The sequence below is a fragment of the Oenanthe melanoleuca genome, chromosome 1A (genome assembly GCF_029582105.1).
Source record: "Oenanthe melanoleuca isolate GR-GAL-2019-014 chromosome 1A, OMel1.0, whole genome shotgun sequence".
In the NCBI taxonomy this organism is placed as follows: Eukaryota; Metazoa; Chordata; class Aves; order Passeriformes; family Muscicapidae; genus Oenanthe; species Oenanthe melanoleuca.
Genome location: NC_079334.1, coordinates 16824246 through 16844556, shown reverse-complemented (window position 1 = coordinate 16844556; position 20311 = coordinate 16824246). Strand labels below are relative to the sequence as shown.

General features: G+C 45.7%; 1 protein-coding gene across 4 annotated transcripts in view; it reads right to left on the bottom strand.

The window, feature by feature from the left end:
• Window positions 1-2152: 2152 nt before the first annotated feature.
• TMTC1 (transmembrane O-mannosyltransferase targeting cadherins 1) overlaps window positions 2153-20311 on the bottom strand; it is a 133177-nt gene continuing 115018 nt past the window's right edge. For all 4 annotated transcript variants that reach the window (XM_056510618.1, XM_056510611.1, XM_056510603.1 and 1 more), the window contains 8 exons: window positions 19950-20058; window positions 14451-14553; window positions 11347-11482; window positions 10040-10184; window positions 9797-9934; window positions 9288-9410; window positions 8074-8151; window positions 2153-7347 (listed from right to left, as the gene is read on the bottom strand). In XM_056510618.1, the coding sequence (XP_056366593.1) occupies window positions 7207-7347; window positions 8074-8151; window positions 9288-9410; window positions 9797-9934; window positions 10040-10184; window positions 11347-11482; window positions 14451-14553; window positions 19950-20058 (973 nt within the window). In that variant the 3' untranslated portion in view covers window positions 2153-7206. The remainder of the gene's footprint in view (window positions 7348-8073; window positions 8152-9287; window positions 9411-9796; window positions 9935-10039; window positions 10185-11346; window positions 11483-14450; window positions 14554-19949; window positions 20059-20311) is intronic.

Genomic DNA, 20311 nt, shown 5'->3' with positions numbered 1-20311 from the left:
GGAATAATTCACTTGAGACTGGATCCAGAGTGATCCAGCCCTCCTTAACTTTGGAGCTGATGCCCTCTGTGTAGGCTGGAAGGTGATGCTGTTTGATTCAGGTTGACAGGCATTAGAAAGTTTCTCACACCACCTTATGAGAGTGCCAGTGCACTGAGGAGAGCACATCTTCTCTGCTCCCAGACCACCAAGCACTCTGTGACCTCTGCAGTAAGCAGTGGGACTCACCCCACAAGGTTGTGGGGACCCTTGCACCACTCCTGCAGCATTCCAGGCTGTAGGGAGGGCTTAGCTATTTGCTGCCCTATTCAGACCAATCTCTCTCTGGCCTCAAAGCACTTGACTGCTGCAAAGCTCAGGCAATTTTCTAAGCCACTGACCTGGACCAAACTCTCCCTAGTCCTTGGTGCTGACTGGCTCTTCCAACAAGAGACTGTGGTGATTATTGCTATAGCAGCAAATCCACTAGTGAAGCAGAAAATAAACAAACTTTATCAAGGTAATAAATGATGGAAAAACACTATTCCCTTAGGTGGTGAGAGAAATAACATTAGCAGCAGCAGGACCAGCATCATACTGGAGCAATGTGGGAGGAATGGCAGTTAGCTGGTTATCCCATCTCTTGCCTCAGCAGGACATGGTTTTAGCTTCATTACCAGGAGCAAGTTACTCTGAACATCATCATTCTCTTGCCTGGCTTGAACCACTTCACAACCTATCTAGTGCTTATTTCCCTCTCTTACCTAAAAGACAAATTTTCACATGGGTCTAGAGCAGGGTTATGAATACATGAGGGGGACGTACAAGAAGGGTTTGACCTGGTGCCCCAGGGAGAGCAGTTCTCAAACCCAGCAGGCCCAAGCTATTTGTGTTTCTTGCATAGCCAAGGTACCACAGGGCAGCCTGCATAAGGAATGGGTCACTTACCTCAGCAGCCAAGGAGGGCTGTGGTGATTAGCACCTACATAGAAAGGATGTGAAAGCCTCCCATCCCCACACAGATACAGCAAAGGTAGCCTAAAAATCACTCACCAGGGCAAATACACCAAGCCCTGGCACAATCTGTGATAACTGACAGGCTACTTTCACCTTTTTGGTACCTCAAAAAGCAGATGACACCAGTGCTCACTGCCATAGCCCCCACTCTGGGGCACATCTCCCCACAGACCATGCACAGGACTCAGGAGGCACACGAGCAGAGAGCCCTGCTCCCACCACAGTCCAGGAAAAAACAACCAGTACTGAGCCCTGGCTATGCTCTGCCTCTCACAGGAGGAACAACTTAGCTAATGAGCCCTTTTAATAGCTAAGGGGTCAATCAGAATTAGCACCTGAGGCTGCAGGGTTGAACAAAGGTGGGTTTGGAGGCTCTCCAGCCGTGTCCACCTGGGGTTCCCTGGGCTCTCCTGTTTGTAGTTTACTGCTCGTTTCCATGGTCAGCAGCAGGATCTGATGTCCCCCCTCATCACAGCCACCAGACCTTGTCACAGGACCTGGCTGGGCACTGGATAGAAGCTTCACTGCTGGGATCTGGGAGAACTTCTGGTGTACAGCCTGACTTCAGAGCGTGTGATTCCCCTTCATGCTACAGAGCATTTTGGACACACAAGGACAGCAGGAAACACCATGGTGTGTTCAGGGATTTTGATTCTCTTTCTCATTTTTAATAGAGGTATTTATTAGCACCATTATTATCCCAAGTGAGCTCAAACCCAGGAATCATGCAGAAGCATCTACGAATGTGTGCCAGAAAAAAGGCATTTACAACAAAATTAGTTTCACTTTAATCTCAATTTTTTTCTCTTTGCACTCTCTAGATTTATTTGTTTGACACATTCCTGACAGAGGCACTGAAGCCTGACATGAAGAGCTTATGTCCTTATAACATGTCCAATCATCAAGACTGTGTGAGCACCAGCCCACATCTTTTCTCATCCTCAGGCTCCAAAAAATGCCTGCTCCAATATTTTTATATGCCCAGACTCAAACACATATGCTGCATAGTTGCTCCTATGTGACCGATAACCTGGACTTCAGGGGAAGTAAAATAAAATGTAATTCAAGTGGAGTAAGAAACTTCAGCCCTTCCACCTCCAGCAGAACTTGTTCATGGCTGGTCCTCAAGAAAAAAAACAAAACCAGGCACAGCACCTACTTTTCTTACTTTTATACAAAATAGACATTTACATACATTTTCTTCTGCAAAGACTTTGAGCATAACTCCTTGATGTGAAATCTAGCCATAAATCCCACCGTGAAAAAAACAAAGACTTTGCAAATTCTTGCATCACTGACATACATCCAGCTGCTGCTATGAGTAAATTGATTTTTAAAATATTTCTAATCCACGGGCTGTTTTCTTGTGGTTTTGTTTTTGTTTTTTTCTTTTTTTAAAAAGATATGCACTGCTAATTTTAAAAAAATTAGATACAGAAATAAGAACCATATGAACAACAGGCAATGCAAACAACTTCTGCATGAGAGGAACACGCAGCGTGACATCCACTTCAGGCAGAGATTTCTACAGGAATACAGTTGTAGAAGCCATAACTTTTACAGAGAATACCACTAGGGGTATTTTCCAGAAGAAAAAAATTTCAGCAAGTCAGTACAAACATGGCAATGAACTTTTGCACAGTTATCAAGGTTATCTGAAGCAACTTTGCCACATTAAAACACCAGTGAATGCCAAGCGCTGTTTTTTTTCCTTTTTCTTTTTTTTTTTTTTCTCTTTTGCTGCTGGGTTTAAATGTACATGAAAGCAAAATGGTGCATTTTGAAATTGCTGCAAGAGACTGAAGGTTGGGGGAAAAGCCCTCTAAGGGCTAATTTTTTTGAAAGATTGTGTATAATTGCATATATGAAAGATAGAAATTGAGCACTTGGTCATCTTAATCACATAAAGATTGAAGAGACTTAAGCATACACCAGCTGTTTCAATGAGCTGGAGGACAAGTGGGGCAAAGGACCACATAATAATATTCTAAATTGCTTAATTAACAAGACTGGCAATTATCTTCTTTCACCAAATATTGTACACCATATCTGGCCTGGTTTCTGTAACTGGATAAGCTTTCATTGTTTTTAGATCACTTTAGGGGTGTCCAGCCTCCCCTGCAAGTTAGGCTATTTATTTTGAATTTTTTACTTATACTTCTTTCTACCCCCATGCATGCTTGCACAGCCCCCTGTCCTCCTTGAGATCTCTGGAATGAAGGCCATTTGCACTGCTGCATTCACTTACTGTTTGGCCAAAACAAATTGCCTGCATATTTGTAGGAAAATCTAGTCCAAGGAGTCCATGAGAGAAACAAAATGCCCCACACTGCATAATTTATCCTGGGGGACAGAAAAGGGATGGAAGCAAAGAATGCTGGAATTTAAATAAGCAATAAAATAAAATCCATCAGCTGCAAATATTATTCATGGGGAAAGGAAAAAGCAACACAATTACCATGTTTCTCATTTAGGATTAAAATGCACAGTGAGTATATGAGAGTCCTGTCTAACCAGCTTTCCATTAATTCTCTGCTTTAAAATTAGTGAGCACTGAGGTTTAGCCAATGCAACTTGCAGAGAGCACCAACTCTCCTGCACCAGGCAGATCTTCAGCCATTTATTAATTTGCAATCTCTGCTAACCATGCTGAGCATTGGAGCTGGCAGAAAACAATGTATTTATAATTCATTATTTTAGAAGCTGTGCCATGCTAGAGGAAGAGAACATTTCCTATGATGTATTAAGATAATATAAAGTTATCACAAGGTAAGTTGCTCGATTTATCTTTCACAATAGCATTCCATTTTGGTGGAGGTAACTCATTTCATATCATACTCTCTTCTTCTTTGCCTGCAATAAACCTTTGACATGATTAATGCCCTGAACAAATACAGGGCTTCAGCAAGGGTGCCAACAGGACACGGAGTCAGCTCAGAACTTCACAAAGGTTTAACTGCTTTGGTAGCCCATGGTCTGAGCCATTCTCCAAATCTGCTGCCAGTTTGCAGCCTGTCATCCTGCATAGATGGGGTATAAAGTGCTGGTTCAGGAACGTGGGCTTCATTACTGAGCTCTCCTCTATCCCTAACTACCATAAACCCAGCTCCAAAATGTGGAGAGCTGGCCTGGTTTACACGGAAATGTAAACTGGTTCAACTGGCATTAAAATCCCTGGATTTGTTATCTGCTTAATTCAGGCAAGTGGATATGCCTTGCCTTCCAACCAAACCACCTCCCTTACTGGGAGCATGGTCTCATCCTTCTCCATTTTCTGCAAGTAAGACAGTGTTGCATAAATAGTAATCAACCCTTCTGCAGGATCTGGGAGGGGGGCATCCAAAGCTATACTATACTTCTACACACACACCAGTTTTAGGAGGTCAAGATGGCTTTGGTCAGGTTTTAGGACAAGCAGGAGACAGTAATTTCTACCAGGTCTCTCAGGAACGACAAACTAAGATTTATGCTGAAGTTAAAAACATAAAACTAAGTCTTCCCCCTCACAAAGCATTGCTATAAAAAATACAACTTCTGTATTTGAAAAAATATGTTTCATAAGCCACTTTTTAAAGCCACAAACTGCAGTGAGGCCTGTAGAATATATAGTATTTATTTAATATATCTTTATGAGGAAAAGTTTATAGTTGATATAAATTTTTAAAGGAGGCCTATTTCCCCCCATGCTACCCCCCAAGCTTCATCTGGCTGCTAGAGCACTCTGCAGATGCCTCTTCCCTGGGGGGCTTTGCACAGTACCACTGTCAGGGCTGCACCAAACACTGTTCTGCCAGCCCCCAAATTCACTGCACCACAGCCAGCCTGGGCACATGGGGCTTTGGGAAGCTGCCCCAAAGACAGGCTCACCTTGGGGACAGGCAGAGAGCTTTCTGGTCCAGGTATATCTGAATATCCCAGTAAGGAACCATCTACAATGCATGCCAGGGAACTGGCAGCAGTCAGAGGCCATTTAAGCTATGGTTTCCCCATCCCATGGGACTGTGCTGGCATGATGCCACCCCTCCTCCTGGCCATCCTGGCAGCCCAGGGGCGTGCAAAGCTACTCTCTGCATGGCAGCCAGCAGAGCACCTGCACTGGGCACCTGCAGAAATGTCAGTTCAGCCAGTCCACAGCCACAACAGGCTTGTGAAAACACAAGAGAGGGTTGCTGACCCAGTCCCAGGAGCTCAAACCTGCCCCTGCCCCAAAAAACTCAACAGTGAAGCAACTTGCTTATTCTGATCCCAGTGCTCCCTGGGAGCTGGTTGGGAGGGAGAGAGCCCAAACAGTTGTGGTGCCACCTCTTCTCCCAGCAGTCTTTCCATTTTGCCCAGCTGTAGCTGGCTGGTCTCCTTGGCCAGTGGGGATTAGTCCAGCCTGGTCTCAGTGGGTGCACAGCCATGGCTCTGGCAGGTCCATAAACCCTGGCAGGGCAGACAACTGCACCTGGAGTCCCTCTGAGCTCCAAAAGCAGTTGGAGTCACATCAATAATTCGTCAGTAATTTGATCCCCACCTTCAGCAAGACACCAGGCTTTTCAAATGAAACCAGCAAAACCTCCAGCTCATGGCTGAACCATCCCACTGAGGGAATCTGGAGCCTGCTGAGGTGCCATGGCCAGCTAAATCCAGGCACCACAGGTGTGCCTGCCACAAAGGCTTTTCCTCACAGCTGTGTTTCAAGGCATTGCACACCTAAATGAACTGTACTAATAATGCCAAACCCTGGGCCATAGTCAAGCCCAAACAAAACAACTTCTCTAGCAGTTTAGTGCTGCAAGAGGAACAAACTGATAACCTACCCTGATGTCCAAACCCAAAGGCACAAAGCAGGATCCCACTAACACTCCCTGTGAACTGGTGCAAACCCCAGTGGAAGCAGCATAAGTGCTGCTACTGCAGAGCCAGTGTAGTCCAATGTGCTCAGCAGCCTCTTGCCTTAAAACCATGAGAGGAAATTATTCCAGCACATCTCACTGATACTCCCTTTCTCTAACTTCAGACAATATGAGTCACAATGCTTGACCATGTGGCCAGCTGTGAAGCATATTGTCCAATTCGTATAAAACAGAGAAAATATATTAAGTATTTGATTATTATAAGTTAAATAAATAAAGCTCAAAAATAAAAGCCCCAGTTCTGAAGAGAATTTGTTTTCCCACATCAGTATTTAAAAATATAGATTTATGACGGGTCAGCCATAGGTTACTTTCTGTATCTTTTAGGGGAGTGGTGAGAACACTTGACCAAGTATTTTGTCAGTGTTACCACTATGACAAATGGGCTTTGAACCTGCACACCCATAAAAGAGCCTCCTTCGTACCTTTCCAGGCTAGGAAATGTTCCCTAATCTCTCTGTGGCTTTAATGTACCTCCTATATTGATTAGATAGGTTGTTTGTTTTCCATACTGGGGACTAAGCAGGAGAACAAGCAATCCTAGAGCTTCCCATTGCCTTTGGATGCTTCAGGTTTTTTTCAGAGTAATAATTATTTGGCCTGGAGGGAGAGGTCAAAGGATAAAGCCTTATGATACTTGACAAAAGTGACATTGTGAACCTGAATTACTACAAAATTATTATCTAATGAGTAAAACATTCAGGCTAGGTTTTCCCTCAAAGGATCATCTGTCCTACTTGTAGAATCATCCTTCCAGGGTGATATTTAATTAGTTTCCCCTTTCTTTAGAATAACTTTCAAGCCACATTTGGAGCTGTAAAAGCGACCACCATTTCCTCAGCATTAACCCCTTGGAACCTTTTCTATGTGACCATTATGACCATCTTTCCTGTCTGCAGCACTTGCAATGAAGCCCATCAGTGGTGCTCTACATGGATGAGGTGAGCCTGTGTGGAGTAACAGGAGGTGCTACTTCACCCCTGCTGCAATGAATGAGTGCTTTGTCTCCATGGTTTCCCTGGTGACAACCAAGATACTGAAGGTACATGTGCCACCCACACTCCCAGTGTGACTAACTTGGGCTCAGCCTAGACATAAGTCTTGATTAAAGGAAGGTTTTCATTCATGCTCCAGCATGTCCCAGAGGATCCGAATGACTCCTCTAACTTTGATCGAACCTAAGCATGCATTCAAAGTTTTCCCTCCATAATTCTGAGTCCTATCAAAGTTCTTTCTGCATCACTCTGAGCAACAGGCTTCCACCATACTCCTCTCCAAGGGGCATGAGCGATTTTCTGCTGGTGACTGATTGCTATGTTTGGTCTTTCTCCTGGACTTCTTGAAACCGTTTCTCCAAGCGATCCAGTTTGGCCAGATTCTCCTTCAGCAGCTTGCTGTTTGGAACCAGTTGTAAGGCTTTCTCATAGTAGTCACGGGCAGTGATGTAGCTCCCCTGCAAAGAAAATGAGAGATAAGTCTAATTCACATTCCACACAGAGTTCATTCTGAGGGTAAAGTGAAAAATGTAATACAGGGGAAACGAGAGTTTAAAAACCTGACGTTGTTGGTTTACAAAAATACTTCTTCTTTATGAAATAGATCACCAAGCGCTGTTAACATAAATTTGATGAAATTCAAACAGCAAGAAATAGATTTACATTCTTCTGTTATGTTGCACCAGAAGTGTTAATTTTACTCAGCAATGGGATAGCTTAAGGACATCACACAATGTGACTCCTTAAGACCCAGATCATAATGATATGCTAAAGTATTCAAAGGAGTAAGCAACCACAGGGTACACTATCTATTTCCATAATTTCATGCCAGTATTCTGCATTAGGCATCTTTATTAAATTAATTAGGTAGAGAAGAACCTTAAAAGTCAACTCACGGTGACATTTTTCTAAGGTAGGTCAACAACTGAAGCAGGAAAGCTTTAGAGAGGAGCAGGTTGTTCCTTGCAGCCTGCACTCTCACAATATGAAATTTGCTTTACTAAGCAACCTGGTTGGGAATTCTAGCTGGGGTGAAGAGACTTCCCTCCTTTTTGGGTAAAATATGTCAAGGGACTTGCTGTTCATAAACATGGAACTCTTGGCAGTCTGAAGCCAGTTTAGCTTTTTGTCCTGAGCAGTAGTCTCTGCACCTGGCAGCTTAAGGGAAACCAAAACTGTCATACCTTGATGTGCTCGATGCCTCCCATATTCATCCAGGCCTGTGCTTGGTCTGGGTTGAGCTCCACAGCCCTTTTATAGCTCTAGAGAAACATGAAACATTTCTAGGTTAAGAGTCTGACTCTTCAAACAAAAAACAGTGCTGGAGGGGAAAGAGAAATGCAGTTTTGTCTCCTGAAGCCATTCAGAATGCAATTCAAATTCCTCTCATATACAATGCACAAAGTGAATTACAGCTTCTTTCCAGAAGAGGCACAGAATGTACTGCTTCATGGCTCAGCTCATCTCACAGGTTTTCCTTGCCAATGTGAGCTTTCCATGCACTGTGAGAGGAGCCACACTTGCGACCCTGTCCCAGCCCCCTGCACTGCTCAGGTCTCCTGCACATCAAGGTCATCTCCTTAGGCAGTGCCAAACACAATGCCTGCCAACTGCAAACCATGCAGTTTATCTGCAAGGCTTTAATTTGGAGCTGGGGGCAGACTCTGGTACAGCCACTTGTGTAGAGGCTCCACAAGGACCAGAGGCCAGTGCCTTCCCACCGACACTGAGTGTGGGAGAAAAAGTAATTAGGACCTTCTGGAGTCTGTCAAACATCACTGTTTTTACATTGTCACAACAGGAAAGGATTTTCAAATCAAGATTAAACATCTCCAGGAATATTGAAAATATTCAGAACAGTCCAAATAATATTTTCTGAATCAGAGAATAATGGAATGGTTTGGGTTGGGAGTGACTTTAAAGATTAACTACTTCCAGCTCCCCTCCTACAGGCAGTGACACCTTCCACTAGACCAGGTTGCTTCTGTACTATTATTAATGCTAACATAATTTCTGAGCTATCAAGCATCCCACTTCACAGGATAAGTCAGCCTCTCAGTTATTGGCTTCTGAGGTGAGATATAACAACATGGTGAGCTCTCACAGGACCCCAAGCTTCCAGCTTGGCCACCTGGGGCTGGTCACTGTCAGCAAGAGGGGCTGGGGCTGGATGGAGCAAGGGTCAATTCCACCGTAATTCTGCATACAGGAATGAAGAAAAAAGTTGCAATTAAGTGTGGTAAAGTTAGCTGCCTCATAGCATTCTCTGTACCACTGATGGACTCTGAGCTCCTAAGGCCAACAGGCAGGGGTGTATGCACCAGGGAGTTTCACACACAATGAGCAAACTCTATCTTTTAGCCTATAAAACCACCAGTAGGTCTCAGAGCAGTCATACCTCGAAAGCTTTGTCAAGGAGATTCTGTTCTCTTAGCTGGTTTCCTTTAGTGAAAAAGAGCTCTGATATGACTTTTGGATCCTTTGGTTTTAGCTGAAGTGCTTTTTCTATAGCTTCAAGTGCCTGTGAAAAAGCAGAGAACATTGTGTGCCTTTCATTCAGTGCCTTCCCACTTCTCATTCTTTTCTCACTGCTATGGACTTCCAGTATAAGAATCATCTTCCTCCTGCCCTTGTTTGCTGTACATCATTAACACACAGGGAAATGAGATTTTTCAATGCCTGGGGCTGATGGGCAGTGGGGCTGACAGCAGCAGGAGGTGTAAGTGATAAGAAAACCACACTGGTTATCTTCAGTCTTAGTATGTAGATAAACTGAAGGTTTTAGTGAAGAAATAATCTATTAAGTATGTGCTGAGGCATGTGACACACCCCAGAGAGACGGAATGCAAAATTAAACCTGAGCTCTGTGTGTGAGCCCTTGGGACAGGGTATCCCATGCCATGGTACCTTGGCATAGAGCTCCTGCTTGCTGTAGATGGCTGACAGAAGGCGGTAGCACTCCAGACATTCTGCATCCTCACTAAGGATATGGTTCGTCATCTTTTCGGCTTCCTTCGTCCGCCCCATCATCGCCAAAACCTGAGCCTGCAACAGAGCCACGTTATGAAGTGAACAGATCTCTGTCACACTCTGGGCTGCCCCCAGTGGCAGCCCTGCCCTGTGGTGGCCCTGCCCTGGCCCCACGCTCACCAGTGCCAGCCGGATGTCCTTGCTGGAAGGCTGCAGCGCTGCCGCTTCCCTGTAAACCTGCAGCGCCTCTTCGTATCGCCCCGTGTTGTAGTACAGAGCCCCCAGCGGGGACAGGATCTCAGCCTTCCGCGACACCTTCAGAGCCCTGGAGTTGGGGAAAAAGGGATGCTCAAGGGGGTGTGATGAGCAAAGTGGAAGAGCAAGGTGGGCTTGTGCTGGGATGGAGAACCAAAGCTCTGCACCATCCCAAACTGGGAAGCACAAACTTCAAGTTCTGGGGAGGCATTGTCATCGTTATCTTCGTATTTTGATGTATGATTTGACTATGAACCACTGAATATAGTACTATCAAAATTAAGAATGTTACACCTGTAGTACATCAGAAGCCACCCACAAGTTACAAAGAGCAGGTTTCCACGTGGAGCTCATTTCAATTATAACTAAGAGTTATTTCCACCTATAGAAATTAATGTAGGTCTCTCACCAAACAAGCAGAATTCGCTACAGGAATTTCAGAACCTCCTTTCCCTGGAATCCAGGGGAATTAATATCCATCCCAGATATTTAGTGTCATCCCCCTTTGATACTTCAGATTTCTGTCTAGTAATTAAGGATGAAAGACATCGGTGTCCCTTCTTGAACCCATCTGTGTAGCAGAACTTGATGAGAGCTATTGTTAGGGAATGTGCCCACAGCAGTAATCCCTCTAGCCACCTGAGAAGGAGAAGGAGCCATCTCCAAAGTGCCCATGAGCCTCCAGCAGGGGTGGAGATGGCTGACAGTGATGAAATCCAGAGCACAAACTTATACATCAAAAAGAAGGCAAACATACTCCCACCCAATCCGTCTTGCTGCATGCCAGGAGTCAGAGCCTGATAGCTGGAACACTGCTGGGAAGGGCCAGAGTTCCTCATGGTGCCACGAGTTTGGAGCTGAGCTGTGCAGCACTTGTGGCTGTTACTGCAGCAACCACAGACCACCTTCAAGCAGGGTGGGAGCTGTGGTAATACAGCCTGCTCCTGCCACCGAGAAACCTCCAACTTTATCATCAGAGCTTCCCCCAGCCAAAAGCAGCAGTGTCCATCCTGGGGGCTTGGGAATAGTCCAGGGAAATCAACACTGCCTGAGCCCATTCTGCTTTTCCACGCACTCCCCAAAAACAGCCAAATCTAGCTTCAAACAGGTGGAGAATGGAAGGAGGAAACCCTGTGCGTGCACTGATAGATCTGTGTATCGGAAACTCTTCAGCAGAGACAAGTCATAGAGGGGCAGGAGGAAACCCTCTGTCTCCCACCCCAAATCCTCACCTCTTGTACCACACTTCAGCCTCTTTGTTCTGCCCCAAGGAGCGGTGAAGCCTGCCCAGGTTCACCATGGCCACGTGGTGAGCAGGGCTCAGGAGGATGGCCTGCCTGTAGTGGGACATGGCTCTCTCGGGAGACCCTGGAAAGGAAAACAGCCATTAAACCAGAAAAAAACACCTGTGCATCAGAAAAATCCTGTCTCAAACTCAGCACACAGTAATGTTCTGGCTTTCTTTCTTTCTTTCTTCTATTGCTCTATGCATGGAAATATTTTGAGAAAGAAATCCTGCCTCAGCATTTTCAATCTAAGTGTAAGAGAAATTTTGAATCTAACTGTAAGAGAAATTGCTGTCCAAACTAATACTTAGGCCCCAATATTCAGAGATGATCCTGAGAAACAGATTTTCTAGGGGTGGGTTTTTTGCAAGTTGAGAATACAGTCACAACAAGATGACTCCCAACAGAAAGCACACTCTTGATAATGCAGCAGTGGGAACACAACCCCTCTGCTAAGGACAGAGCCCACCTCAGAGAAGGGCTGGGGCACAAGTACCATCTCCTGGTGCAGCATCCTTTTACCCTGGCCCACTGGAGAAACAGGCAATGAAGAATGAAGAACAAGCCTCCCAGTATTCCCCACAACACCACTAGAACTGCAAACAGTTTCAGCTCTCTCCAAACAGAGATTATTCCCTCCACCTCTGCTGTGCTGCTCTGAGCTCCAGCTCAGGCTCTGTGTATTGCTCAACAAGACTGAGAGTAGCTGCCAGGGACCAGCTAATTCCCACTCAGGGCAATAAATCCCAGAGCAGAGGTGCCCAGGTGCCTATTTTGGAGCACACAGGCACCGTCTCTGTGCTGCACAGGAGCCATTGGGTGGCACTGCTCCACTGTGTGAAAATGTGCAAGGTCCTGCAGCCCATGACATCACCAAGCACCACAACAAAATATAAGCAAAAAGAGAGGTGCAAGGTCAATCCACCTGAACTTTATACCCCAATGCCTAAAGTTCTGCTTTTAATATTGTATTTTTATTTAGCTAAATAAAAAATAAAAGTATAAATTCCAGCATTTCAGCAATGCAAATATTGCATTTTTATCCCAGGGCTTGTTTAATGGGGTTGCAAATTTCAGACCAGATAATCTCCTCATGAAAACCAATACTCAAAGAGCTTTGTCCACCAACAAAGCTTCTCAGTGTTGGCATTTTTTAAACCAATTCACTTCACAATGTATTTAATTCCATTTCAGCTGGAAAACAAATCTCAAAAACAGCCAATGCCACATTGGGGCAGTGAACATGCTGCTGTGGGAGTTTTGTTTTCATAGCTTCACAGATCTAGTTTGATTTTTCTGAGACCAACTTACAAGATACATGGACACATCTTAGCATCCCCTTTAAGGAAGTGGAGAGGTTTAGAAGTGTTCAAGATTCACCCAAGGCTAAGGACATGTTGTTCAAGGTACGACTTTTTCAAAACATTCAGCAGCAGCCTCGATCTTTCCCCACCACTGAGCAGGCAGATGTTTTTGAAAATTATATCTACAAAACATCCTGGGAAGCAGCTGTGCACGCACTTCAGTCCCTCCGCCAGCCAGCGCCTCCCCTGCTCAGCACACAGGCGTAATGTGCATCGTTAAGGGAGACACACTGGATGTCTGCGACCACTGCAGAGCTGTCTGGAGTTGTGGCTCCCCAGAGCCAACACTTGCTGGAGGCTTGCTGTACAAAACCCTGCAAGTTAATTGGCATGGTGCTTCACAGCATCTCCCTGTGCCGCCGGGGAAGAGCGCAGCCTGTGACAGGCTCACCACCAGGCACCTCCTTCACGCCTTGTCATGTCTCTAGGAGGGTTATTGACACATCATGCCCCAAGTGTCAAAAGTCAGCGGGAATTTTTCCAGTTGTTTGTCTGTAGGGAAGCGTAGGAGTAAACCAGGAAATGATAGTTTTGACTTTGGCAGAGTACACAAGTGCAAAAACCAGAAAGTGCTCTGCACTACATTTGAACCACAAATTTTGGCAGGAAAAGGACAGTTTATCTGGGTTGGCAAGCAAAAGATGAGTGCAACATCAGAGGGAAATTACTCAGGAATTTTTATTATTTGCAAGCTTAAATTTTGCCAGAGCCTGAATTCAGAACCTGAACCTCTTTTGCTAGTGCCATGATACCTCTTTTGATTAGGAATACTGATTCTGGTTTTGTATTTGTTTCACACTGATACTACAGAAGAATGATGACCAAGTGTCAGCTCAGAGGCAGAACAGCCAGTTGCAGACTGACAGACACCATCATCCCTTCTTCCCAAGCACCACTGGAGCTGGGTGCATGTGATGGGGAAAGAATGAGTGGCAACCACTTCAAGCCTATTTCATCACTGAGTCTTGGCTCTGTTCTGGAGGGACCACAGTGACACAACAGCCAGTTTCCACTAGTCATTTGTCAATCTTAGCCTTACTTATAAAGCTGTCAATAAAAGGTGGCAATTAAAGTGACATTTCTGTTGATATGTGAATGCCAGAAAGTGCCAAGGAAGTTGGATGACAACCGGTAGCCCAGAAAAAAAAGGATGCCATTACAGAGCTCCTCTAAAATCAATTCACCCCACAGTGTGTAAGGTTTTGTTTTCACAGATGAGTGTGGTTTAAAAGCCATGTTCCTTTCTATAGTGGTGGCACTCAAGCCTTGCAGTCAAAAAGCTGCTTTGTTACAAAGTGGAGCTGCACGTGCTCCAGAGACCATAATGATCCATTTGCGTGTCTGGGATTTGATTTGATGTGGCCATGCCTTGCTGGAAAAAAGGCAGTACTGTCAGGGTGCTGCCCAGCTCACACTGAAGAGGGCAACTGCCTGTGTGAAGATGGTGAGAAACACTGAAGGGAACAGCAGGGCTGAGAGCTCCTGCTGCACAGTGCCTGCACTGATTACAAATTCCAGTGTGCTGTGCCCTCTCAGCAGCACAGGGATATTTATTTCCAAGCTACCATGGAGGCACATCTATTGCCTTGGAAGCTTTTGACACTCTTTTAGATGTGTACTGCTGAATAAAATAAATCAAAGCAAAGAAGGCAGAGAGGGAAAAATCCCTTGCTCCCTCTCACTTACCAGTATCAACCAAGAAAACACCGTAGTTGTTATGCAGATCGGAGCTCTCTGGACAATTCTCTATGCCAGCCTTATAGACCTCCTCAGCTTCCTTGAGCCGTTCCTTGAAAGAGAAGGAGATTCCTCAGCCATGGCAGAGAGGGTCAGCACCATTTGCTGCACACCTGCATTCTGTGACAAGTCCCTCTCTGCACAGGAAGCTTGGGGAATCCACACCCACGCCGCCTTCCAAGAGGCCAAAATTTTACCCCATGGCACAAATGTGATATAGCTGCCATCTGGTATCCCAGAGCAATCCAGACAGCTTTCCCCCATGCCTTTGATACCCATGAAACACCTGGAAAAGGTGGTGCCTGTGCAATGCCAATGAGCCCCCAGCTGGGTACATGCCCAGCCAGGAAAAACACAGCAACAGGGATTGTGTTGGCTCTGTTGAGAAATATTTGCCATCTGGGATAGATGTTCTAATTTATTTGTTTAATGAGCATCTCACTGACTAACTTTTCCCCTCTGGAGCTCTGCTGTTCTTTTCTTAAGCAGGGAGGAAAATACAAGGAATGAAAGCTTGTGTGTGATGGCTAGGGAGTGCAGGAGGATAAAGGAAGCTGGAGAAAGAGCAAGGGAAATCTGACAGATTCGGATTAAACCCAGGTGTTATCAGTGTGTGAGATGTAGTTCACTGGGACTGATGGGACATGCAACCATGCTGATTCCCCAGATGCACTGAGCTCTTGTTTTGCATAGATTTCAGGGAGGTCTGCCGGTGCTGAACATTTCTAGAAAATACAGATCTTTTCTTTGGGAACACCCTGCCTACAGAAAGCATCCTAATGGCTGGGTTCTGTCTAGCCTGAGCTATGGGCAGCCTGGTCCTGAAACAAGAATTCTCCTTTGGATCAAAGAGCAACCCAAAAAGGTTTCCACTTCACTCCAGTCAGAGCATGTGTGCTCACTGCCTGCATGCTCACCAGCATGGGTGCCTTCCTCCCCCCTACTCTCAGAGCTTGGCTGTAGGGTGTGCTTGTGGAAGGAGGCTGAGAACAGAAGAGACAAGCACAGTGCAGAGGGGTGTCAGGCAAGCCTCCAGCACCAAAGATGCTTTTCTCAATTCCTCTCTTTCCACTGAGCAGCACAGCCCTACAGCAACAAACTCCACAGCCTCCCAATGAAGCTCCCAAGCAAAATCAGCCAATGGCTCTTCACTGAGGAGGGCCTGGAGCTCCACGCTCAGGAGGGAATCCACACTGAAATAAGAGGCTGGTCTACTTCCAGCTATGGATTCTCCTCAAAGCCTGCAAATGGCAGAGCCCCTGGGCTTTCCCTGGATTTAAAATCTGTACCTGCCAGCAGCTTTTGCTCCACAGCTGCTTAATGTGAGGACTCTTTTCTCACCTCTTATTTCAGAACTGGAGAGCTGGAATAAACTGCACTGAAAGAGTATGACTTGATCACAGAATCACACAGTTTGCCACAGTTAAGTCCCTTCACATTTACATGATAAAGGTCAGCCAGCAAAAAAGATAAGTGTGCCATAAAGCACAGAAACATGTTCTTAAAAAGTGCTTAACTTTGGAAATTTTGGATAAATTGATGTGAATTTGACTTTATCCTGCAGAGTCAGGAAAAGCGTAGTGATCATCAGAACTGACTAAACTGAAGAGCAATTTTTGTGCATATTTTCCAAGATTTATGTATTATTTTCTTTTCCTCTGCTTTTAATTTTCAGCCAATGAATGCAGCTTTGTATGCACGTATGTCAGCTTATTTTATTTACTGATCATAAATCAAATTTTTAAAGCAAGGAAGGGCTGTGTTAAACTGGATTAGAGTGCTTCATGTCAAAATATTCACCAATATTGATCACTTTAACACTTATATCAGGGTTGCATTGCTTTTTTGGCACCTAACATCCTGACTCTGCATGCCTCAGGCTCATTGCCCAGTTTAACAAAGTGTTTGCATTAAGCACAGTCAGAAAGTGGCAAGGGTGGAACCTGCTATTCCTGCCAGAGCTTTCCCTCCTCACAGCCTCTCCTCTTAGCAGAAATAGAGCTCTAAGTTCATCAAGGCTTGATTCTCATTAACACTTAATAATGCCACTCCCAGACCTTCATGAAACATTCATTAACCTCACAAAACTCAGAAGGCTGGCATAAAAAATGCATGAGATTTTTATGATATTAAAAAAATTATGCATATGAGAATCTTTCAGTTGAACTCCAGGGTTTTAGGTCTGTTTTTCATAAGGTTCAGTTTTTCAGTTTGGTTATGCCTGAGTAGGCCCTCCTATGCAGCTAAGTGGGTTAAAAAGTTTTCTAAGAAACACACACACAAAATCAATTGAAGCTAAAGCCTGAAAAGAGCCACCAAGTAGCACGAAATGGTGGATGAAACTGAAGCTGGGAAGACGGGAAACTGTGGGGAACCAATGTTATAATGTGAAAACAGGCAGAAAAATGTTTGATTTCTGTTACCAGCACCACTGCAGTGATCACAGAAATCAAGGGAAACTGCAATACATCACAACTGAGTTACAATTCCAAGCAGAAAGAGCAGTCAGAAGGGAAAGCATTTATAAAAGGCACAAACAAGCCAAACTGTTCTATACAATGCAGCAGTGTTTAGTTCCATGTCAGCTCTGGCTTCAGAATCAGCTATCAAGGAGAGAAAAGGGCAATTACATCAAGTTACAGGTTATCTGCAACAGTGCTCTTAGGCCTATTCCAGATTCATCCCCTTTAATATGGGGGGAACATACTGTGCAGGACTGACCAAAGCAATCCTGGCACTATTTCACTGTGTCCACAAGTTTCCCTTTTAGGAGCAAAGCTGGAGAAGCAGAAGTTCTCATGGGCACAGCCACCTCATGCAAGTTACTTTAACATGGCACTTCAGCCCCTTTCTATCACATCCCAGCAAGAGGGAGGCAATGGTGCCTTCCCCAGAGCTCCACTGTGATGCCATCCTGTAACTGGTCTCACAGATACCCCTACAGCTGTGACAGGCTCTGGGCCACAAGGAGACCAAAAAACACTTCCTGTAACTTTTAGCCGTTTTGAACATTAGTGCTCAAAGACGAAAACCCAAAACTACAGAAATGAGCTCCTGTCATCATCCTTTGGGCTGAAGATGCCTAAACTTCTGCCTGTACACCTGGAGGGTGTGATTCTGCTGCCTATTGTAGGGCAGCCCTGCTGTGGCCACTAGGATAAATGTGTGAGGCAGGAGGTGAACAATCAAGTGGGCATCTGCTGTGGCTGAACATGGGAAGGGGTTAAAAATCTGCAGAAAAATCACTGTTTTCTGAGAAAATTGTACTATCTTTTTTGCCTACCATTTACTCAAGTCACAAGAGGATGAACAATCCATATGTAAGAGAAATGAATTACTGCTGGACTTACTAATGTCATTTGCTTTGGGCAGAAGGTCTTGGGACTCTATAATGGCTTTATTGCTCTGCTGACCTTGCAATCGATCATTCTAATTAATAATTTCAATTAATATTAAAAGCAGGTATTACTGCAGAGGACTTGTTTCCTGTATTTACAAAAGAGTCTTCATTGATGGGCTTATTCAAGGCAGAGTTCCCATTAAACAAGGCTTGTCCTTAAATTCATACACATACATTTCGAGATCCCTGCAGGTAATATTGATAATATTTGAAATTTTCTTAAAAGGGAAAATAAAATAGAAAATCTTTCAGTAATTCACATACATCATAGGTGAGTTTTGTAGAGTGCCTACGTCCTTAAAGAAGATTAAACAAGGCCTCTGCCTATAGTTTTGCTGAAATTCATCCCCTTCCCTTACAGAGAGAAGATTTCACTAACCAGAATAATGAAGAAGAGCAAAAGATACCATTTTGCTTTGTCTGTATTTACATTCAGCAACCTTTTAAGAAAGCTTCAGCACCCCATGCTATGGAACAATTAGATGTGAAAGCTGAAGGAGAAAAAGCATCAGTTTTAAGAAGGTTTGCAGAGGTGTGCTGGAGCTGTGCAGTTACAGGGACCTTGTCATCCACCCCCACGGCCCCAGAGTGGGACCACAGCACAAAGCACAGCATCCCTCATCTGCTGCTGCAGGTGTGGAGGAAAGGAGAGCTTGGTGGTCCCAGGGTGGGCACTCACGCCTCACAGCTCCTTCTGAACTCAAGGGGTTTGTGCCTCAGGTTCTCTTTTCCTCTGTGGGGACAGTATTTCATCTCACAGGGATGTCGTAGAAATAAATTATCTAACTAGAGAGTAGGGAGAGCCTGAGTAATGAGCGTGGGGAACAGGCCTGAGAGGAAATGAGTAATTCTGCCTCCAGAGCACAGCCTGGGCCATGCACAGCAAATAAGGCCTGGAGGCACATGAACAATGAGGTTAAATAAAATATTGAACAGCTGCTCATTAAGAGCAACATAAAGCCAGGGAGCCTTTCCAGTTCCCTGCTCATGATCATCTTCCATGGTAATCACGGGCCATATCCCTGTGTGTGTGTGTGTGTGTGTGTGTGTGCGTGTGTGTGTGCGTGTGTGTGTGTGCAAGGGGCAGAATCTGGGCTGCAGAGGCCACCTGGTTTCTCACAATCCCAAACTTTGGAATGATTTATCATGCAGTCTCAAGGTTATCTGTGTAGGCGTGTGAGTGAGGAGAAGAGCTCGCCTCCCCTGCTGTCACAACATTCAAGGTGCAATGGATTAAGACTTCACCACAGATGCAGGGAGCCACAGAGAGGGATTTACTCACACCTTTAGCACTGATTAATTCTGAGCCACACCACGTGGGTGTAATTACTCACTGTGTGTGAGTTGCCTCCCATCCTGGAAAAGCCATCTGCAGAGCAGCCTGAGCCCTGTGCAGCCAGCATGGACCAGGCCAGCCACTGTGTGTGAGTGAGGCACAGCTAGGAGCTGCAGGGGATGCTGCAGAGGGGCAGCAGTGCATGCACACCAGTCAGAGCTCCCCTGGTACCTGTTCAGCCTGGGAGTGCAGGGGATGCTGCAGAGGGGCAGCAGTGCATGCACACCAGTCAGAGCTCCCCTGGTACCTGTTCAGGCTGGGAGCTGCAGGGTGCTGCACTGGGGCAGCAGTGCATGCACACCAGTCAGAGCTCCCCTGGTACCTGTTCAGGCTGGGAGCTGCAGGGGTGCTGCAGAGGGGCAGCAGTGCATGCACACCAGTCAGAGCTCCCCTGGTACCTGTTCAGCCTGGGAGCTGCAGGGGTGCTGCAGAGGGGCAGCAGTGCATGCACACCAGTCAGAGCTCCCCTGGTACCTGTTCAGGCTGGGAGCTGCAGGGGTTGCAGTGGATGCTGCAGAGGGGCAGCAGTGCATGCACACCAGTCAGAGCTCCCCTGGTACCTGTTCAGGCTGGGAGCTGCAGGGGTGCTGCAGAGGGGCAGCAGTGCATGCACACCAAGGCAGAGCTCCCCTGGTACCTGTTCAGCCTGGGAGTGCAGGGGTGCTGCAGAGGGGCAGCAGTGCATGCACACCAGTCAGAGCTCCCCTGGTACCTGTTCAGCCAACAGCGACGCCAGGCTCGAGTAAGCATCTGCAAACTCCGGGCCGTACTTAATGGAGTCCCGCAGCAAGATTACAGCTTCTGCCTTCTTCCCTTGGGACCTACAGGAAGGAGGAAAAAAACCAGAAAGGGATATTCCTGTAAGTACATGTTTAGGTTATCCCACTGATTAACTGCTTTAAAGAGACGTGGAAGTGCCCGGCTTGCCCTTTTCAGCAAAGACTAAATGATTCATTCACGCCTCCTCTCCACAATGTGAGTACCCAGCATTTCCTCAGCCCAACGCTGTCTCCAGCAGCTGGAGGATGGAGGCTTTAATGAATCAGATAAGTGTCTGAAGGGAGAGGATGGAGG